Here is a 24,110-nt window from a genome sequence, read left to right on the forward strand (position 1 = left end):
TTTGAACGAAAATCAGGTATAACATTTCAAAGACTTTTTATTTATGTCGTATTTTTAACATAATCTGTGACGATATATTGAAAAATAATACAAAATAAATGGGTATTTTGAAATATTGTAACGACTTTCTTGTTACATTATAAATTCAAAATGGCGGCTAATCTCATGAGTCCTTTAAGTTTGTTAATTTAAATATTTAACGTGTATTTAAATTGATATAATAATTGATATGAATAGATGTTTGCAGAGAAATATCATTTAATAAGATTTTATTATTATTTAAATTAAATGACGTGAAGACCCGACATCGACTTTTGTTAGAAGGTAATTATTTTTTACTTTATTATTCGAAGCTTTAATTTAGTTTCATCCGTCCCGATGTTTGTCATCAAATCTTGCAAATTAAATTTAAACCACTTCCCGGTAACTGATTGAGTTTAAATTTTACATACATGCGTAAATCGCGTGACAATGCAATATTTTGATGACATGGTACTGATCTGATGATGCAGCTCCATCAGCTGGAAGGTGGACACAAGAACTTCGCAATGAAATGACATAACCACATCGAGTTTAGACTCGTTTGCATTGTCTTTTAGTAGTTTGTAGTTTTTATTTTTAATTCTGATTAATTTAGACCTTTAGTTAGATTTAAGTAACCATTGTAGGACTCTGAGTGCAGTAAACAATGTTTTTGTTATGTTGCCAATTTTTTTCTTGACGATTTCACGAATATGACATTCGCATGCAAACTGGCCGAAGTCATAACAAGATGACCAATTCATGTTGACCTGTCCATCCCCCTTGATTGGTACATAATATTGAGATAGAGGGGATGTTGTTCGTTTCACAGAGGTCATTTAAACTGGTCAGATATTAATTAATCTTTAATTCAAAGGGTCAAAAGGCAAACGATATCAACGCAAGTTGATAAGGCGAATGAAATGTAAAGTGTTGTAACTTCAAAAATATTATTTATAACTAGCTTTTAACCTCGACTCCGTCCGCGCGGAAAAAAAAATGTACACCAGATAAAAAAGTTTCCTATGTCCGTCTCCTAGTTCTAAGCTACCTCCCCATCAATTTTCAGCTAAATCAGTTCGACTGAACTTGAGTTATAAATAGTGTAACTAACATGACTTTCTTTATATTATATAGATTTGATTTCTTTTTAACTGATTGTATGCAGTTAAAAAAAATAATCTTTTTCCATAATTGATTTGAGGTATTAAACGAGTAATTGGTCATCTGAATAAAGTGGGTAATTTTTGTCCTTTTTCTTGTTAGTGTTTTCGAGTGTTTATTTTAAGAAATAAATTTATAATTATTCTAAGAAAAATACTAGATTTTGTCTAGTATTTTTTTTGAAAAAAAAAAAAAATTCAAAAATAATAATAATTTTTATTCGCGCATTTTAAATTTAAAATTATTTAATACACGTGTAATAATTATAAACAAAATAATTCGCTTTGATTCTACTTTTTTATCAAAGTATTTTTTTTTATCATTCATACTTTCGTTACTTTATTTGAAAGATATTTGTTACAAAAAAATTTTTTTTCATTCTTTTTTTGGAGTTATATCACTTTACTACCTGTCTTATAAAACAAAATTACGAATAATTAGTTTCATTTGTGGAAAGATAACGCAGTGTACGGTCGCAGTAAATGACAGTGTACAATATTATATACAAATGGTAAGTAAATAATATTAATTCATTGTAATATTCCTGCCCTTTTCTTTAAAGTTTAGGGCAGGAATATTAGACGGTATTCCTGCCGACATATTCGTTTAACAAAACCGTCAGGTTTTTTGGAACGAAGTTCCTTATCGCACGTTGTGAAAGGGGGCTAGACGAAAAAAATCCTAAGAAAAGTTGTCACGACACTTTTTGCTATAGTAAGTATGTTAACGACGAATGAGCGCTACTTCACCATGGCAACGACGTGACAATATATAACGAAAATTCATAGAAATAAAATGTACTTCTTGTGAAGACTTAAGTTTTTTATTCATAGAATAAACATTGGTTCCTTCACTAATTAATAGAAAGGAACTTCGTTCCATCCGGGTGTCCCAACACACCTCTCAAGATTTTTTAATTAATGTTTAAAGGTTGATTTTATTAATAGAAAGTTGGACGCAACGCAAATTACATAAAAAGGTAAAAGCTTGCAGTTTCTTACATTTAATGGATGTACAGGAAAGAGATATTTACCTTCCCTTTGCGTCTCATATCCTGTTAAATCCATTTCTATTCTCGCCTAGTGTATCTCCCAAGTTATTGTTATTATGTTGAAAGTGTCAAGCGGTCGCTATTGGACAGTTTATGTTCGCCATACACGGACCGTAGTTTACAGTATCTAATTGCTTGATGCAGTTCGTATATGTCTGCCTTTTTACATTATCTCAATGTATTGTTTTTTTTTAATATTTAAACAATACTACTTGATTGGGGCGACTTGTTTAAGACTTGTTTTTAATACGTCAACACACTTGGAAGATTTTAGGTATGAAAAATTTTTTTACGTATTGACAAAGTGGGTTATATTTTTCGCGTATGTTTATGGGTTTGTATGTATGTAAATTCCATTGTTATGGTTTAAAGCCTAAAATAACTAAACCGATTTGGACGAGTGAAGGACTATTTTTTCGGAATAAAAAAAAACTTAATAAGTAGCCTATGTGTTCTTCCAGTCTATATTCTATTTTTGCCAAATTTCATCAAGATCCGTTGTGTCGTTCTGGAGATACTTTCAAACAAACATCTATCCATCCATCCACGATAACATTTGAATTTATAATATTAGTAAGAAGCTAAGAAGTAAGACTAGTAAGAAATGAGATATGAAAGAGTTAAAATCCAGCCAATAGATGGCACTACTAAGCCATTAGAGCCAAATTCAGTGTTTTTTTTTTAAATTTTTTTTAATAAACGTTAGATCTATTTATGTATTTAAATAATTTAACTTATTTTATTTTGTAAGTACTTTTAAGTGTGGAAGTTTATTTATCGTTTTGTATTTCAGATAACGTCATGATCTTCCCATATTTCATTTTGGCTTTCGGTAAGTTTTGAGCATTTTTTATGTACTGTTTACTGTCGGAAAACTCGTACTGACATACTTTATACTGTCAAGTAGGTAATGTTTTTCGGCACGTACATCCTGTACTTTAATTGATTTCATTGATTTGAATTAAATGATTGATTTAGCTGTAAGTCTGCCATGTAAATAAATAAATAAATAAATTAACCGAATTTGACGAGTGAGGTGACGATACCTACGTTCTGCTCCGAAGTGAATCCATAACGAAGTTCAGAAATATATAAAACTGACAACTAAATATCACGTGACTTATAGAAAGTCAGTTCTGTATGTTTTATTACGACTATGTCAGTCGATTTTTTTTTAACCAACAAAAAGTGTTATTAATTGGTCATTGAATTTTTTTTTTCATTCCAGGGCTGACTGCCGTATCAGCTGGTGGTCTCCAGGCTTTGTTTCCGCATCTGAATCGCCAGTACAGCTTCACTTTGAAAACCAACTCGTCATCAGGTATCCTCGCGCCCAGAGAAGGGAATTCCTTCTGGACGTTAGAAGGTAGACTGCTGGTCACCGTGTATGATAATTATACGAAGGCTAGATTCAAATTGGAAGATTTAAAGGTAGGTAGCTGGCGGTGCAGTGGTTAAGCAATGAGCTTGAAAGTTGCAGGTTCAGGTTCAGTCCACGCTAATGTAACAATTCAAAATTATATATTTCAGAGGTCTAATTTTAGCCCCCTTTCCCTTCCCTTTATTTATCACGAAAGGATGGGAAGTGGATTTGGCATAGGAGTAGATGCATAAGGGGAAATGTTCTGTACGTCCCCTCCTCCGTCGATTAAAGATAGGCATCTGCAATTGCGGATGTCTATGGGTAGCGGTCGCTTCGTCATTTTTGCGAATTCAGGTGGCCGTTTCCTCTTTTGCTATCTTTAAAGATACTAGCTTTTGCCCGCGACTCCGTTCGCGTGGAATTATAAAAAAAAACTTAGAAATTGCCTATGTGTTCTTCCACTATGTTCTATATCTGTGTCAAATTTCTGGAGATACCTTCAAACAAACATTCATCCGTTCATCCATCCAAACATTCGCATTTATAATATTAGTAGAAGAAATGTGACATGTCGTTTTTCTGTTAATTTAATTTCTTAGTACGATTATATCAAAGAATTTAAAAATGAAATCTTTCCAGACGTCCTACCAGTCCGAGGAAGCTGCCGGTTTTCTAAAAAAGACATGGGAAGCCGACTATCAGGTGTGTATTTCTGACTTAAATCATTATTAGGATTCGTTTTTTAAGTTTTTTTTTAAAGAAAAACAAAAAAAAAACGTTATTATTTATTACTGTATATATGCACATAATTATACTTATGTTAAAGTATATAACTTTAACTATATATGAATAGAGAGCGTCTGTGGCTCAAGGCACTTGACTTGCAATCTGCAGGTCCTGGGTTCGAATCCCGCCATGTACCAATGTGTTATTCGATTTACATATGTACATTTATCCGACGTTCTTACTGTGAAGGAAAACATACGTGATACAACCTGCACATAACTGAGAAGAAATTCAATGATATGTGTGAAGTCAACTCGCACAGGGCCAGCGTGGTTGACTATGTGCTAGTCACCTCTAACTTGGGGAGGCCCCTCGGTGGGGACGTATAGTGAGCTGATGATGATGATGAATATAGAACCTAACACTAAAAATGTTATAAAATATAATGTAAAAAATAAACTACATTATTAAAAGGAGTCCTTTTAGGCAAGGTTCCGAAGATACTGGCAGCGTACCTCCTTCGGTCTCCTGTGATGTGATTCTATTTACAGACAAATGGTTTGATCAGTGGCATCTTCGTGGGATCAGAACCGGTGTGGGCAACCAATATGAAGCGAGCTCTTGCTATTAACTTCCAGATGAAAAAGGAATCCGGCACGTATGGTAACTATGAGGTTAGTCAACTGATTAATTAACCCGTTAATTGAATGAATAAATAAATTAATTAGGAGAAATATTTATTTATGTCATCGGTTAATATATACGAGTATTTCTATATAAAAAGGTTCTATCACATCTTTTCCCGCTTATCCGGCATCTTAGTTAGTTGGATACTACACATAGAAAGGAAAGTTAAAGGTTGATTTTTCTTATTAGGAAAGGATGGGAAAGGGTAGCGGGTTTGACTAAGGATGGGACGCGTTTTGTGCGGCCCCTCCTCCGTCGATTAATGGTAGGCAACGCATCTGCAATTGCGGATGTCTATGGGCAGCGGTAGCTTCGTCATTTTGGCAAATCAGGCCGCTTGCCCGTTTACCACCTTATAATATGAAACAGATGCATTGTCTAATTATATACGACACAGGAGAGAGCAAAGAAAAAGTGTATTTCTTCTTCTCTTCCACATCTCAATCTACTAACCCTTCCCATCCTTTCTTCTGAGACTAGTCTCTCTGTGCTGTGCGTGTGTGTGTGCCGTGCTCAAGTCTAGACTTTTCCTCCGGCACGCACAGTGATGCAAGACAAGGTTATAGTTGTCGGATATCTTCGTATTGCATCCGAGCGGGATATTTGTTCAGCAACATCCTGCGTAATCTATTAATAGTAAACCTAGATGTTCTTTACCAGCCCTGCTTGTACGAAAGTTGCCTGATGGTGTACACAGCGGTAGGTGACAGTATAAAGAAGTACTGCAGCGTGAAGGTCTCCTCGCCGAGGACTGAACACAGCTGGAGCTCCGTGCCTTGGACTCAAGATTATGAGGAACGGAATGTTGTGAGTTTTATATTAATTAATCAACTAATTTAATTATTAATCAACTGATTAATTAATTAATCAATCCGGAACGGATTAACGAATATCGGATGAAATTTGACATAGATGTAGAACATAGACTGACGAACATAAACGCTACTAAAAAAGTTTTTTATTCCCGTATTACTGAATGTTGATGTTCCTTGTAACGTGGTTATCGATTTAATTTGTATTTTTTTATAACAGCCTGAGATGGTGTCTACATCTGAACGTGTGTACATACTAGATGAAAACAGAGGTCTGAACAGTATGGACATGAAGGGGATGTTCCAGTACAAGATACATGATCATATTCTTTACGTCGCTTCTGAGTAAGTATAAATCTTGGTTTCCATTGTTGTGAAACATGTACGGAATCGTTGTCTTATCCTACGTCCTAAGAATGAACGAGATGAATATTGGGTTGCCGGGTATGAAAATAAGTCTAGCGCTTCTAAAATTAATTCCTATAATGCCTGACTCCCCTAGGGCTCAGGGTTCAATACCTTTACGATCCGGCGTCCCAACAGTCCTTCACCTTAGCAGCCCCGGGTTTAGAAGGCCTAGATAAGTGATTGTCAAACTTATTTCTTTCACCGCCTCCTTTGAAAATCAATTATATTTCAGAGCCCCCAAATTTTTATTCAGTCCTAAAACTTAAAAACCACAATTTCATTACTTTTATTAATTTCAATGCCCCCCATTTTTTGGGCCTCTTATCGCCCCCTCCTAGGTTTCAAACGCCCCCAAGGGGGTGTTATCGCCCACTTCGGTAAACACTGGCCTAGATCATCATTATTAGTAAAATTCAATGCGACTTTTGTTTCTAGATTATCCCTTTACTACGACACAGAAGTTCCTGTAGAAAGTCTGGAGAAGTTAGAACTGACCAGGAGAGATGTTCAGTATGATGCTGGAGATTACAGGAATCCATCTAACTTCATCAAAACTGTTACACAAGAGGATTTAAAGAATAAAACTTATGAAGTAAGTACTTTTGAAGAAATCATTACATAAAATAAAATTGAAGTTCCTATATGTAATATAAAAAAAGAAAATCACATTTCGTGTACTTTGCTTTACCGATAGCAAAAAATCAATTTTACATTTTTTTATATTACAAGGTGGCAAACGAGCAGCCACATGAATTCGCCGAAATGGCGAAGCGACCACTGCTCATAGACATTCGCAATTGCAGATGTGTTGCCTACCCTTAATCGACGAACTAGACACACAAAAAAGAATATTTAACCTTACTATGCATCTCCTCCTCCATCAAATTCACCTCCCCTTTCCATCCATTCCATATAAGAAAAGGGTGGGAAGGGAAATAGGACTAAAATTAGGCCCCTGGCACCACACTCATTAGACTGTACGTGTAATTCCACTTGAAGTCTATCTTCTGTATGGTTGTGTATTTCACTGAGCGAGGACATTTCGTGCAACAGATGTTGTTGTTCCTGAGTCTACTACTGTTATTCTTATTTAAATTTATTCTATCTAACTGTTCACAAGCCGCGTTTTTTTTCGGGTAATCACCGAAATTACTGGACCGATTTTGTTAGGACTTTCAGATGATGAGTTCGAACATAATCTAGGCTCCCTAAGGAAGTTGCAGGCGACCAATAGTGTTTAATGAAAAAAAAAAAACAATGAACCCAATTGTTTAACCCAGAAATTCTCAATTTTTTTTTCTTCTCGTAGTCTCTTTTGGCTGCTATCGTTTAAAATTAGGGTTTTGTTCACAAATTATGTGTATAATTTTTTTACAGATACTTTTGAAGATAGCTAAGAAAGGCATCGACGCTGACAATATAGTGAAAAACGAAGGTTTAATTCATACAATGGATTTTGTGGATTTACTAAAGTAAGTAAACATTTATTAAACTTACTAAGAGATTATTTAGTTACAACTTATTAAGTCGTTCACATAAACATATTAAAAATCAAAACGTTAGCATGACAAGAAAATAAATATGAGACGAATGAAGGATCCAACGCACATTTGATGGACACTAAGATGGAGTGTTACCTACATGAACAGACTAGCTGTAGCCCGCAATTCCATCTGCTAGGAAATAAAAGAACTTTTACAGTGATAGATTCCGCAACAACAATATTTGTTGTGTGCACGAATTGTCCTCGCTCAGTGAAATACCGCGACCACACAGAAGACTGACGTGAAGTGGAAGTAATTCCGCGTACAGTCAGATGAGTGTGGTACCGGAGGCCTAATTTTAGTCCTCTTTCCCTTCCTACCCTTTTCTTATTAGGAAAGGATGGGAAGGGGAAGAGGATTTGGCGGAAGAGGGGACGCATAGTAAGGAGAAATATCCTCTTTCTGTGCGTCCCCTTCTCCGTTAATTAAAGGTAGGCAACGCATCTGCATTTGCGGATGTCTATGGGCAACGATCGCCTCGCCATTGCGGCGAATCCAGGTGGCTGTTTGCTCGTTTGCCATCTTTGGATATAAAAAAATACTTCATTTGTAACCTATGTGTTCTTCCAGACTGCGTCCTACATCTATTCCAAATTTCATCGATATCCAAACAGCCGTTTTGGACATAACTTGTAACAAACATCCATCCATCTAAGCATTAACATTTATAATATTAGGTTAGTAACATATTTATTTGATTATTTACTACTTTTCAGCACAATGTCTCGTTTAACGTACGATTCCTTCAAACGTCTTTTCGACGAACTAGTTCTTGGCACCAGCTACGATCTGGAGACAGCCAGGAATATTTTCTTGGAAGTTCTGCCTCACTCTAGAAGTGACGCTTGTGCTCGCTTCATCAGATATTTGGTGATAGATCAAAAGGTAAGAAGGAAGTAATTAGTCTGTTTCTGAACTGACAACGCTTTCAATAAGTATATTAAAGAAAAGAAATACGTCATCATTAAAGCTTTTTTTTAATTTGAGTCTGATTCCTTTCGTTCTCTTTTAGAAACTAATATAGCTTATTGAATGGGTGTTTTAAAAGTTGGATTTTGTGGCCAGATATTATAACAAAGATCTTTTTTCACTGTGTAATGTCTATAATAATTGCCACTCCTATAATTCCCTAATTACCTTTGGGATAAACAGAGCTAACAATAATATGCAAGAGTGGATCAGATGATTTGCAAATCTAAAAGTTTTAATTCTTTACCAATTCCAGGAGAAGATAGAGGATTCATCTCTTCTATCACTACTTCGTAAGCTACCTTACAACGTCGCAGATTACAGTCAAAGTCTTCTAGAAGAATTAGAAGTATTCACTAGACTCGGTCTAGACTTCCCTCCTTCCATACGTCACGCTGGTATTTTGTCATTTGCAACTCTCGCGTCCAAGACTATGGACGCGTCGTTAGTTAAACACGATTACTTCGATAATGTTGTTGTTAAATTCTTCAGGATGTACAGTGGTAAGTATTTTTCAATATAAGTAGAAAACAAGAAAACGGCTACCTGAATTCGTTATATGAGTAATAGCAAAGTGACCGCTGTCTAGACATCAGCATAAAAGGTTGCAGATGCTTTGCATCCTCTTAATGGGTAAGGGAGATGATGTACAGAAACGGGATTCTTTTCCTTTCTTTACATTTAGTCCTTCGTCAAATAGACTTCTTCTAATTAGAAAAGGAAGAGGATTGAAACTCGGGTTCTGACGTACACTCGTCAGAAGAAATGCGGAATTATTTCAACTTTGAGCATCTCTTTGAGGTCGTGATATTGCACGGGACTAGCGAGATTGTATCAACGACGACTCTTTCCATTTTTAAATATCATCATCAACATTTCTATTCCAGACTGTCCTCAGTATTTAGACCGTATGGTCTGGCTACAGGGTCTCTGTACTCTAGGGTACACCGCTGACTCCTATATCAGGACAATACATGGTGATATCACCAGGAACCGACACGAGAGACTATGGGCCTCCTTGGCTTGTGGACCTGAAACTGCTAAAGGATATATGGTAGGTACTATTCAATATATTGTCATCCTTGTCATACACTTGTGAAAAAACCGAGACAATAATATGCGTCAAGATAAATAGATATCACAATAATTTAAGATCATGTAACTTTCGTTTAACATTAGTCGAATCGTCGAAATAGTTGAATTGCGCTATTCGAACAAACTTTGCTTTTAAGTTGGTTAACTTCTTTTAGGTTCTAGAAACAGCTCTACCGATCCTCACGAATGACAGAGAGCATATTCAGCTTAGAGTAGCAGCGCTACATTCCCTTCTTAGCTCTGATATCAGTGCTAGTGACTTCCTTTTTATCCACAACTACATCAAGGAATGCAATAATGATCAATTGAAGAGATTTTGGTATTCCACTGTGAAGACCATGGAGAAGAATAAGTTCTTCCATGGGTATAAGGCCGCGTGAGTATTAATAATGTTTAAAAAGAAAAAAATATCATGATCTTGTTAGTTACTTTTTTTTTTTACAAAAAGGCAAACTACTCTTCAAGATAATTCAAACGAGCCCAAACTCGATGAAGTTCTTCGATGAGGAAGTGTTTCAAATATTATTTGCAGATTTGATGACAAACTTGTGATGACAGGTGAAACTGAAAAAAAGCTTGTGAAAAGCAAACGGTCTTCTAAAGTGAGAATCCTTTGTAAAGAAAGTGCACCTTTTCAAAGCCGGCAATGCATCTGCAGTTCTTCTGGTGTTGCGGATGTCCATTAACCTTTAATATCACCTCGTTCCTGCTGCTCGTTTGCCACCTTATCATATAAAAAAACTCCATAATGTCTTCTTACAGGTCTCTATATGTCCCATTCATAAGTAGTCAAGTCACAAATCCCGGGACTACCTTTTGGTCTACTAATAACTTGGTGTTCACTGTGGGTGATGATGAAGACACAGCATCAGTGCATTTCTTTAGCGTGGGAGAACCAGATGGGCCTATGCCCGCTATGGGTGGGATTAAACTGTCTACTGGGGGAAGAAGACCGTACCAACCATCGGTAAGTAGAACTTCTTAAGGGTTTAAACGTTCTGAAGGAAGAAAATCGTAACAATTTATTATAGAAGGTGGCCAACAAGTGTTCTGATTTCCCTAGAATAATGAAGTGGCAACTCAAAGACACTAAGTTACATGACAGGTGCGTTAGATACATTTAAAATACAGGGGAGAAGATGTAAAAAAGAGGCTATTTCCGTCCCTCGATAATTCTCCATCTCTGTTGGACAGACATTCGATTAACAGTATTGTTAATCGAAGTTCCGGATGTTTTCTTATAAGGAAAAGATTAGAAGAACAGGACTATTATTTGGTCTCCGGTAAACAGTCATCTGAAGACCATTTTATAGTTGATAGACAAATAACGAGACTTTTCAATAAGCTTTAATTCTTCTAGATTTAATAGTTTAATTTTTACAGATTTATTTCGTCGGTGAAGGACTTTCGTGGGTGCTGTTAAAGAAACTCCTACAATCAAGAAACATGAGCCAGGGAACTTTGATCTCTATGTTGGAGAAATTAAGTGCTTGGAAATTGAGAACACCAGAACCGGTATGTTCATGTTTGGAATCTCAAATAAGGGTTGAACTTTGTATTGTGTAAATTAATTAACTTTTTCATAATATAATATTGACTAGTCATCAGAACCAATGATGTGTACCTTTAGATGAATCTATCCATAGAAAGTAGATCTAATTTTCAATGAATACTTTTGACTTAAATAAAGAAAAGAGCTTGTGAGCACATCTTTTAAACACTCACGTTTTAAAGAGAGACCAACAAGAAGTGGTTTTTTTATTACAAGGTGACAAACAAGCAAGCGGCCACATGAATTCGCAGAAATGGCGAAGCGACCGCTGTCCATAGACATTCACAATTGCGGATGCGTTGTCTACCTTCAATCGATGAAGGAGGAAACGCACAAAAAGAGAATATTTAACCTTCCAATGCACCTCCTCCATCAAATCCACTTCCCCTTCCCATCCTTTCATTATAAGAAAAGGATGGGAAGAGAAAGAGGACTAAAATTAGGCCTCCGGCACCACACTCATCAGACGAAACGCGGAATTACTTCCACTTCACGCCAGTCTTCTGTATGGTTGTGGTATTTCACTGAGCGAGGCAAATTCGTGCAACTGATGTTGTTATTGCTGGCGTCTACCAGTGTGTTTTTTTTTAATATAATCTACATTATTATATTTTTAACTTATATAGAAACGGCTAAAACGCTCACGTATATATATCCGGTGTCGACACCGACTAGTTTCGAGCCCTTCGGGGGCCCTTCATCAGGGTGAGTGGGACTGGTATTATTTCGCGGACGCGGCCCGTCGCTCACTGACGGCACTGACGACACCGGAGTGTTTTAGCCGTTTCTATATAAGTTAGTGATAATGTCTCACGAAAGTTTGAATATTATATTTTTCTCTCCAGGTTCATATAGATATAGTTGTGAAGATCGGAGACAAAACAGTGTTTGCGATGCATATCAACCAATCGGATTTAGAAGAAACGTACAACGATAAAAGTAATTCCTTATTGTATTATCCATAACAGTGCTTTCCAAAGTGACGGCGGAGTGAACAAATAAAGTTACAAGGGTGTACAAAAGGGTGATGGATAAATATAGTTAAGTTCACAAGTTGAACAATGTTCACGGAGGTTTACAGAAAGTTCACAACTTTAAAGAGGTCTTTATTAATATAAGCATAAAAAATTGAACCAATTTCTTTCAGTATTCAAATTCATCGATGACTTTCTGAAGTTCGGCAGTCATATTAACCAGCAGTTGGTCTACTATCCATTTCAGATGGATTGGAACATAGCCAGTGAGTTGGGTAAGTCACATAAAATATATACTTTATAATCTATATATATAAAAGAAAGTCGTGTTAGTTACACTATTTATAACTCAAGAACGGCTGAATCGATTTGACTGAAAATTGGTGGGCAGGCAGCTTAGAACCAGGAAACGGACATAGGATAATTTTTATCCCTTTTTCTATTTTTTATTCCGTGCGGACGGAGTCGCGGGTAAAAGCTAGTCTATGTATAAAAAAGAAAGTCGTGTTAGTTACACTATTTATAACTCAAGATAGGTCGAACTGATTTAGCTGAAAATTGATGGGGAGGTAGCTTAGAACTAGGAGACGGACATAGGAACTTTTTTTATCTTGTGTGCATGTTTTTTATTCCGCGCGGACGGAGTCGCGGGTAAAAGCTAGCATATAATAAATGTCTCCTTAAAATGTATATTATAACGTGTCTGAATTCTTCTTCGATTTCTTGTGCAGATCACAATTTAAGGTGTAATTGGGTGTAAAGGGATGTGGGTAGAAGAACACTGAGCAGCACGCAGATGACCTTGACCCGACAAAATGATTGTAATGGCCAATAAAATATTATGTTACGTTCCAGGTACCCCTGTAAGGCTTCAGAGGACTATCGTAGGGTTCTCATCAGTACGAGGCAACCTCACTGCACATCCAGAGACGCAAGGACTCACCTGGGACAATGACCTGCAAATCACGTAATAAAACTAATATCATCAAAAGTACCCCTAAATACAGTACCACAATTAAGGCTTTTTAATCCCATCTGATGGTTCTTCTTCAGGGTAAATAAGACTGGGATGAAATGAATGGGCTAAAGTCAGCTATTACTAATGTTTTTTTTTTATTAAATCTTAATCGGGTGCTTACTCAATTACTTCATTTTAGGTACCAAGGCACGGCTGTAACATCACTGTGCACGGACGGACCGATCCTTCTTTCGGAACATACGACCAGGATTCAACAGTCTATAGTCGCACTCCTGCCTATGAAGTTCAACGTCTCTCATCCCTTGAATGCGAAGAAGATTGAGTAAGTACTAGCTTAGTTTCTATAACAGAGACTTAAAAGAAGACTAGAAATTGAGAAGTAAAATGCAATAAATGATATTGAATGTTGGTTATATAGGTTGATAATATGCAAGTTTTGCGTAAGAAGGTAGTGAATTCAGAAATGACAGCTAATAAGAGATGTTTGTTAGAGTAATTTGCTGACACTACGTAGGATAAAGGACAGGATGATGAGTAAATACCCAAAATTTTTGGAACGAAGTTCCTTATCGCGCGTTGTGAAGAGGGGCTAGACGGAAAAAATTCTTACGAAAAGTTGTCACGACACTTTTTGCTATAGTAAGTATGTTAACGACGAATGAGCGCTACTTCACCATGGCAACGACGTGACAATATATAACGAAAATTCATAAAATGAAATGTACTTCTTGTGAAGACTCAAGTTTTTTATTCATAGAATAAACATTGGTTCCTTCACTAATTAATTGAAAGGAACTTCGTTCCATCCGGGTGTCCCAACACACCTCTCAAGTTTTTTTTTCCTATAGATTCTTTGTAAAATTACACTGATTTTGGTGAACCCCTTTGATACCTTATTTTTTCAATTTGTATACCCTTAACTTTAATGTTTATCGCTCACCACTGGGTCTGACATGTTCTGCATGAAGTCCTGGGGAAACTACTCCACTTCTGGAACTGGTGTAATCCTATTTCTTCTTCCAGACTAACACTGTTGTTCCCGTTCACGCAGCGCGCTGGACTTGCTCTCCATTCGCGTGTGATGGTCAATATGGTGACCATCGAGGGTAGCTTTGAAAATATTGTTATCACTGGGAAAGATACTTGTGAGGTAAGACTGGAAATTATGATAATTATTGTTTTATGCGTAATTTTTTGGATAACTTCTATTTTTATTATATTAGGGCAAATGAATAAGCTGTCATTAAATTCGTCGAAATAGTGAAGCGACCGCTACCCCTAGACTGCAATTGCAGATGCATTGCTTACCTTTAATCGTCAGAGGAGGGGACTCACAGAATGAGAATATTTCCCTTTCCTATGCGGCCCGACCTCTATTAAATTCACTGCCCCTTCCAATCATTTCCTTATAAGAGAAGAGGGAAGAAAGAAGAGTGGGAAGGGATAGACGACTATAATTTGGCCTCCAATGATGTCATTAGTATGCCAACTTTTACTAAAATCTTCTAAATCAAAAAAATAAAGCCAAGGATAGTTAACTTTTGCAACACTTTCGTTACTAGATAGATCCCGCAACAACAATATTTGTTGGGTGCACGAATTGTCCTCGCCCAGTGAAATACCACGACCACACAGAAGACAGGCGTGAAGTGGAAGCAATTCCGCGCTTCGTCTAATGAGACTGGTACCGGAGGCCTAATTTTAGTCCTCTTTCCCTTCCCACCCTTTTCTTATTAGGAAAGGATGGGAAGGGGAAGTGGATTTAGCGGAAGAGGGGACGCATAGGAAGCAGAAATATCCTCTTTCTGTGCGTCCTCTTCTCCGTTCATTAAAGGTAGACAATGCATCTACATTTGCGGATGTCTATGGGCAACGGTCGCCTCGCTATTTCGGCGAATCCAGGTGGCTGTTTGCTCGTTTGCCACCTTATGATATAAAAAAAATACTAGTAGATAAGAGGTTCAAAGGTAGAAAGGAATAAGAGAGTTAAAACATGTACTTCTTCCAGAGAGAGCATATTGATGGTGTCAGTGATGACCGGCCGCTGTCCGGTGCAGAGACCACTGGCAAACTGATGACACACGTTTTTGAGTAAGTGTTTTTTTTAAATTTATTATTAGATTTAATATTTTGGTAAGACAAAATTTTCTAAAACTTGTTATAAAGGCGAAATTTTTTAAGTGTAACCAAGTTTTTTTACTTGGTCGACTAAATAACTAAATTAATTAATTAATTACTAACATATTAATTAATTAATATATTAATTAGTTAATATATTTGTTAACCAATAGATTATTTATTATTTGAGTAACTAACTGATTAATTAATAAACTCTATTTTCTTTAACTTTATTAAATATTACATCTCTTTCAGTCTGCTAACTCCACTCAAGTCTTCTCAGATCGCATTAGAGAGCATTCTTCTCCTTAACTTCCCGCCATCAGGCACATGTGGTGCCACAATATTTGTCTCCAGTCTCAAAAATTACGGAGAAGGAAAGGTGACATTAGAACTCGGTGTTAACAGATGGAACTTCTTGACTGAAGAAGATAAAATTGATGTGGATTTCAGTTTTGCAATTAGTTTTTACATGTAAGTTATTTATTCACTTTTTTTCTTTAATAACTTATTCATTTAATACTTAGAAAGTTGAAATTCGAACTTTTATGAACCGACTAACTTGTGTGAACCGACATAAGTAGAACTAAATTATAACAGCTAATTACTGACACCAGATTTTTGTCGGACTTTATCTTTCTTGTGAGTCATTTTCTATGGCTCTTTAGTAGTTTTACATCTTATTTTTTTGTATTGTAAAGTGGCAAACTAGCAAGCGGCTGTCTTATGCACCCCACCGTCAAATCCCAAAAGGGTGGGAAGGGAACGTGGACTAAAATTTGTCCTGCGGCACGAACACTCATCAGACTGTACTTGGAATTGCTTCCACTTGACGCCTGTCTTCTGTGAGGTCGTGGTATTGCATCGGGCGAGCTGACCCGTGCACTACTGTTATTGAACCAGACCAGCTTGTCATAGTTTTAGTACTACAGTTACCCTCTTATTGGTTCTAGATTATTAATGTCTTTTGTTTATAATAAACAACTTGACTTAAAAATAATATTACAGTTTGAATCAGAATCGAGAGGAGCCTGTAATTAAGGTGTACTCAGAGACCAGTATTAGCAGTCAGGATGGTAACTTGACAGCTGAAGTGGCAGTTAGAGGGAAATTGCCCGATACATTCCATAATATCACTGATAGATATGTCAGAGTGAGTATCTGCTTTACGTAACTGTCGTGAAGATATTATTGAAGTAAAGTACGTTAGAGGTAGTTGTTTCATTATTACTGACTCATGAGAGTTAATGATTGAACTAATTTTGACGAGTAAGATGTCATTAAATTCGTCTTCTTCCCCTGAGTGTCATTTGTAAGTGGGGTTTTTTTGAACAACACTGTTCTTATCCAATATCTTATATATCTATATCTATATATATAAAAGAAAGTCGTGTTAGTTACACTATTTATAACTCAAGATCGGTCGAACTGATTTAGCTGAAAATTGATGGGGAGGTAGCTTAGAACTAGGAGACGGACATAGGAACTTTTTTATCTTGTGTGTATTTTTTTATTCCGCGCGGACGGAGTCGCGGGTAAAAGCTAGTCTATATATATAAAAGAAAGTCGTGTTAGTTACACTATTTATAACTCAAGAACGGCTGAATCGATTTGACTGAAAATTGGTGGGCAGGTAGCTCAGAACCAGGAAACGGACATAGGATCATTTTTACCCCGTTTTCCATCTTTTATTCCGGGCGGACGGAGTCGCGGGTAAAAGCTAATCTTTTATATGAATAAATCTATAACATAATTGATAAGAAGGTGTTTTAAAATTAGTGTGTTCCAATAAAAAAAAACAATTTTTAAACGTCATGTATCCGCCATTCTGTTGTAAGAAACTTATTTTTTTTCTTAAAATGTTGAATGTTTACAGAAGGTTTTATATAACACGATATGCCGTACTACATATTGAACGTCTTATTTCAGTTGTGCTATCTCCAAGAAGTATCAACGCAAACTGCAGCAGATCAAGATCTTTATTCTTATCCATCTTCTTATTTAGGACAGATAATACTATTATTAGATTTCTCTAAAGAATACAGAACTTGTTATGAAAGAGCGGAAAATAAACTTAAGATACAATACAAAGGTACACCAAAGAATACATCTGGAGTATTAGAGAGACATGTTGAATTTCAAATTCAAGGAGTAAGTAAATAATTATAAAAAAAATTATAAAGTATTTATTGTGAAAGAACTGACTTACGTCTTGACTTAAATATGACTTATTTCTGAAACTAACTTGACTCTACTTGATTTGTCAAGTAAGTACTTGATATAATATTAGTACAGGACTGTTTGAAGAGTTGACAAATTAAAGAAGGGAAGAGAAGGGATGGTGGATTTTGTAGAGAAATGGACTCTTTCTGTACGTCTTCTCCTCTGTCGATTAAAAGTAGGCAATACATCTGCAAATGCAGATGGTCTATGGTTTATGGGCAAGGGTCACTTCTATAAAAGTTGTAAAAGATCCAAATTAGATGAAAGCAAGTTTAACAAAGGAATTTTATAATTAGTCAGTTAATTAATTAATTAATCGATTAAATATATTTAATTTCTAAAGTTATCTAATTAATCTTAAACAAACTGTTTACGGTAGTTTAAGTTAACAGTAATCTTACTAATATACGAAAGTTTAGATGGATGGATGGATGTTTGTTAGAAGGTACATATCTCCGAAACGGCTAGACGGTTCTCGCTGGAATTTGGCACAGATTTAAAACATAGTCTGGATGAACACATAGGCTACTAAGTTTTTTGGAACGAAGTTCCTTATCGCGCGTTGTGAAAGGGGGCTAGACGGAAAAAATTCTTAGGAAAAGTTGTCACGACACTTTTTGCTATAGTAACCATGGCAACGACGTGACAATATATAACGAAAATTCATAGAAATAAAATGTACTTCTTGTGAAGTTTTTTATTCATAGAATAAACATTGATTCCTTCACTAATTAATTGAAAGGAACTTCGTTCCATCCGCGTGTCCCAACACACCTCACAAGTTTTTTTTTTTTAATACCGCGACCTTAGAGTCACGGGCGACGTCTAGTTTGAAATATGTATAACTAATAATTATATTTATTTCAGAAACAAGGCATCGATCTTGTCCGTCATGTGTTACCGAAAAGGGTTTTAGAGACTGCAAAGGATTTGTTCAGTGGCAGCTATGATAAAGATTCAATAAATGCTGAAGCTGAGATGAAGGTAAAAATTCTCTTCAGTTTAAAAAAGCCAAAAAAAAAACTTTAGTTTGATCAAATTTCGCATATCGACGCTGGAAAGCATAAACGCTGTAACCCTTGAAATCGCGAATATGTTTTTCACACGTTAATAATTTCAACCATTATCAAACGATAATGATTTTATTATAGGTTAGCACAAACTACACAACATTGCTAAATACCGCATGCTTGTAGGCGTATCAGCTCACGAGTTATCATTTTTTGGCTCTCCTGTAAAGTTCATTCTTTCGGGGTTACAGCGTTTACGCTTTCCAGCGTCGATATGTACATTCGAGACATTTATTTACGACCTGTTTCAATATTTTTATGCTATATTCAATCCAAACTGGGAAGCAAATTAAATTCTTCGACTGTTCGTCTTCAGCTATTACTTTGTTACCCTTATGTTTATAATGCTTGGTTTGCTATGCCAGTACAGTAAGACTGTTGCGCTGGCATGGATTGACATGCTGCTACTGCTACTGGCATAATGTAAACATAGTATAAAAATAAATATTACTCATTCCAGGAGAAGAATGGTATGATTCATGTGAAGAGTAAAACTGGAAGTGAGGTTAAGTTCAGGTCTGACAATTTGGAGTGGTTGCTTGACAGCTTTACCACAATGCAGGTCATGACTAAGTATGGATTGTACCGTAAGTTGCCATTGATTGTTACTAGCTGTTGCCGTGCGGCTTCATTTCTTCAAAACTTCTCAATTGCAAATGTCAAAATTTAAATATTCAACTGACAACGAAGATCTTCGCCATTGGCTGAAAATTACTGCTCCAATGGCAAACATCTTTGCTGCTATTGGCTTGTAATTTTTGTCCCTTTCTAGCAAAACAATTTTTGTCAATTTACTTACCCCTCAAGTTCAATGGCGTGAAAATATATATCCTAAAGCGTGTCTTAAGTATAGGGCTTTTTATTACAAAAATAATTATTCAAAAATATGCTGTGATTGCTGAGATAATGTGTGATAAAGAAGTGTGTCTTCACGCTTTATTATATTAAGTAAAGATTGATGTGAAAAATATATCATGCCTGTGTTAAAAACTGAATCTAAAGGCAATATTTCATTAGTTGATAACTTAAACACTATGTGGGGAGTCCCAGCTTAAAAACTAACTAATAATAAAAATTGTCAGTTGATATAAAGGAAGTGTCTTGCGAAGTAAAGGTCTTCACGACTAATGAAAAAGGTGCGCTAGAAAACTGCGCCCTAAAGTATGTAGAATAGCTGAGTAGCACCCGGCGTATTAATGTATAAGTGTCACTAGATCCTTGTCGGAGTGTAGCTGTCATGTCTTTTGTGTCATCTATGTATAGTCAGATAAACTTATCTGACCCGGTGAGCAAAAGTGAACTTAAACTTCACAAACGTCGTTCTGTCAAATAACTTGTCACTAACCTTCTGTCACCAAAATCTCCGTTTGAAATCTTTTGTTACCTCTGTTTTGTCAAAGATGACGATGTGTTTTCAGGGATTTTGGTCTCTCAGGAATCTCAGAAACCCACTGTAAATCCTGGTTGGAGTGTAGCTAGATTACAAGCTTTAACTTACTTAAAATTTAGTGATTATTGAGTGCCACTTTAAGTATAGTTTCTGAGTACAGATGACGTATTATTTTCCCAGGTGAGTGTCGTCTTCAAGAGTCGACGGTTGAAACGCTGTATGGCACCACGGAACAGCTGTTATCGGTTCAAAGTGACGCTATAGCTTTGGCGGATTGTTCTGATTTTTCAAGGTATTTATATTATCTTCACATTCTCGCTATAACTGTGAAAAATACCAGTAAAATTACAGAACACAAAAAAAAAACTGTTGTTAGTTTTTTTAATGAGGTGACAAACGAGAGAATTGCAGATGCCGTTGCCTACTCTTTATCGACGGAGGGGGGGAATATATCCCCTTCCTATGCGTTCCCTCCTCCTTTAAAATCAATGCCTCTTTCGATCCTTTCCATAAAAAAAGGGGGAGTAAACGAGTAATCGTGGAGACAGAAATCTCCTTTTAAAAAATATTACTATCTATGTTTAGTCAGGGATCATCAGTTATAACGACAGGGATATGTTTTTATATATTTTTTTTATTTTATATATTTTTTTTTTATTTCGATCTCGGAAACCAACGGTTAAAACATTTGATGCAGTCTACACAAAAAATAACGTATCGTTGGTTTCTGAGACTAAAACCCTGTATAATAATGATACCTCTGTTGTCAAATATTATGTTATCAAATAATATGAGAGGGATTCTCTCTAGAGAACTCTCCCTTTTATTTAGTCTATTGTGATGTTTTTTTCGGTCGGCGTAGGTGGCTCAGGGGTTAAGCACTTGACTTGCAATCTGCAGGTCCTGGGTTCAAATCCCGCCATGTACCAATGTGTTTTTTCGATTATCGATTTACATATGTACATTTATCCGACGTTATTACGGTGAAGGAAAACATCGTGATGCTGCACATATCTGAGAAGAAATTCAATGATATGTGTGAAGTCGACCAACCCGCACTTGGCCAGCGTGGTTGACTATGGCCTAGTCACCCCTAGCTTGGGGTGACTCCGAGCCCCTCGGTGGGGACGTATAGTGAGCTGATGATGATGATGTTTTTTTCAGTTTTGCTATTATTCGCGACCAAAATGGAGGTGTGAAAGTTTACACTGGATTGAATAACATCACTGTCAGAGGTGGTTCAGTAAATGTATCAACAGATGAACCCAATTTTAGGTAATTAGTTTTTGTAGTTTTTAATTTTTTTTAATTTCATTTCATACCTTAATTTTTCCTTTCATCCTCTCGCAAATCCACATCCCACTTCTCATTTTTCATTGTTTTAAAATAGATTTTGCCCTCGACTTTGTTTACGCAGAATGTAAAAAAAACTTGAGAGCCGTCATGGGACGCCTGGCAGATGTGAAACATCGTGTGTGTACAAGTAATATGCATAAAATATTAAATATTATAATTAAATAAATGAATGAATGAATGAATGAATGAATGAATAAATGAATGAATGCATGAATGAATAATAATGTATACCTCAGTATAGCGTGGCGACCCGTCGCCACGGCAAGCGTCGCCACGCCAACAATTCGGTTTACAAGTGATCCTATAGATGTTTCACATCAAAAATCGGGTAAAAATTATATCTGTGTAAATGAAGTCTATATTCTATATCTGTGCCAAATTTAAATAAGATGTGTTAAACTGTTGCGGAGTTATCTAGTAAATATTTAAATTAAACTTATCCTACGGCAACTGGTCACATTTTCGGGATCATAGGTTAGCTTATGTGTTCTTCTAGACTGTGTTATAAATGCGAATGTTTAGATGGATGGCTACATTGATGGATGTGTGTTACGAGGTATCTCTAAAACGGCTGCATGGATCTCGATGAAATTTGCCATATGTAGATGTAGAACACAGTCTGGAAGAACACATAGGCTACTAATTAATTCTTTTTTAATTCCACACGCACGGAGTTGCGGGCGACAGCTAGTAAAACTATATATTTACAATGTTATTTCCATCAAACTTAATTCCATTCGTTGTTAACTAGCAAACTTTCTTTTTCCGTAATGAAAAAAGGCAAAAGTTCTTAGTGGACAGTATGCCACCTCTTTGGAAGAATATTTATTCAGCACTCAATAATGTCTCAAATTGAAAACTCTTTGTATTTCAGGGTACGCACTATAGGTGATGGTGTTAAGATTACATCACTTGTCACCGGTGTCACAGTCTACGTCAGATATACAGAGACTGTAATTCTCGTACCACATTCGTATATGGGTACACTTTGCGGGGAATGTGTAGGCAGAAGTAGAAAATATCTTGACTACTCGTAAATATGACTGTCTATTAATTATAACTCATATTAACTATGAGTGTTCCTTAGTGAATATATTTTAAGACAAATCTCTGATACAATGTAATTGTAACCATGACTCTAAATGTGAATTTACAGCAGTGGATTGTCAACTACTTCATTTTATAATCTGTTTGACAGTTTGACAGTTTGACATGTTAAATTATCTATCACTAATTTTTCCCCGCGATTTCTCGTGGTATTTATTAATCAAGTCTATGTTACATGGTGCTAATAGTTTTCTAAAGGCAAATTCATTTTTGCAATTAGTCCAGTAGTTTTTCAGTTTCATTTTATAAAACAGAGAAACTAAAAAACTTCAAAAACGATGTCAGTTGATGTCTTGTGAGATTATAATCAACATTTAATATACTTGTTTATTTAATTAAATGTAATAACAATTTATTTATGACTAACAACTATTTTTTTAATGTTTAATTTTAAAATTAAAATCAATAGCAGTCAAACAATTTATTTTTATATATAGATAAAAGATCACGTATTTCTCTTTTTTTATTTTTATAATTTTTATTATAAAACCTATTTCGAGGTTGAACCTTTTTTGTCTATTATATTTTTGATGACAACATTTGATATTATAATCATAGGTCACTTCTAACATTTCTTTCTATTCAATAAAAAATACACTATGCCCATTTGTGACTGTTTGTAGTCGACCTCAATTCGATATACAAACCTATATATACTATTTTATATTTATAAGGCTCTAAACATGCATATTAAAAACGTACGTGTTTGTAATATTATTTTAAATACTGGAACATTTCAAAATAAATTCATAGACAACAAACGAAATTGTTGGCTAGTGACATACGTAAATATAATTTCAAATTTCCATTTTATTCAATTATTTAATGTTGTTAATAACTGTAATTTAAATATCTGCTATGGTACTAAATATTGTATGACATTAAATTATAAAATTGTCTATTTATATTGAGTTTCATTTTTTTATCCGACGACAAGGTATATCCGCGTATATGTTTTATAGTAGGGGAGGCGAAGCGGGGATTTTTGCATTCAAACTACCTACCACAAATACGCTCCATAAAAAGACGAGCGTTTAGGATAGCCGATCAAATACTAAGTAAAAGCAATTGTTAAAAGCAAAAAAAAAAAAACATTGGTCATAATAACCTTTTCCCTATTTCCTTTGTTCATTTCATGTAAAATATCTGTGTGGTCGTCTAGAAAAACAGTGTCCCAAAAAACAAATAGGTCGGAATTCAACCCTCATTAGCCACCAGCGCGTATATTTTTGTATAAACAACTATATTTTTTAGAGCGAAAAATTCCAGTCGCATGATCAAAAGACGTCGTACTCGGATGAAGGGCGTAACTCAACTGAGCGTTTTAACGTCATAATTTTAAATAAAGAACGCGGCGAGCGCGCCTGATCATTGGTCAGGGATGACCATAGACTAATCGGCTTACACCGTCAATCGAGCATAGACAAGCTTCAGAACTCTTTGATCGTTCTTTCGCTCGAGTGCCTTTTATCTCACAAAGGACAACGCGACTATATTATTT

The 24,110-nt window shown here is 35.7% G+C and overlaps 1 protein-coding gene across 1 annotated transcript; it reads left to right on the forward strand.

Moving 5' to 3' along the window:
• Positions 1-1,622: 1,622 nt before the first annotated feature.
• Positions 1,623-22,700, forward strand: LOC106709406. The gene is made up of 29 exons (XM_045684900.1): positions 1,623-1,696; positions 3,030-3,068; positions 3,465-3,667; positions 4,239-4,301; positions 4,877-4,999; positions 5,673-5,819; positions 6,045-6,169; positions 6,668-6,824; positions 7,610-7,704; positions 8,493-8,661; positions 9,002-9,248; positions 9,633-9,799; positions 9,996-10,216; positions 10,603-10,807; positions 11,224-11,355; positions 12,238-12,331; positions 12,540-12,641; positions 13,222-13,333; positions 13,524-13,667; positions 14,369-14,495; positions 15,354-15,436; positions 15,719-15,937; positions 16,472-16,616; positions 17,393-17,614; positions 18,554-18,670; positions 19,217-19,343; positions 20,327-20,438; positions 21,311-21,421; positions 22,377-22,700. The coding sequence occupies exons 2-29, from the start codon at positions 3,038-3,040 to the stop codon at positions 22,537-22,539; spliced, it is 3,963 nt and encodes a 1,320-aa protein (XP_045540856.1). The 5' UTR covers positions 1,623-1,696; positions 3,030-3,037; the 3' UTR covers positions 22,540-22,700.
• Positions 22,701-24,110: the final 1,410 nt, after the last annotated feature.

This window comes from Papilio machaon, chromosome 28 (genome assembly GCF_912999745.1).
Source record: "Papilio machaon chromosome 28, ilPapMach1.1, whole genome shotgun sequence".
Classification (NCBI taxonomy): domain Eukaryota; kingdom Metazoa; phylum Arthropoda; class Insecta; order Lepidoptera; family Papilionidae; genus Papilio; species Papilio machaon.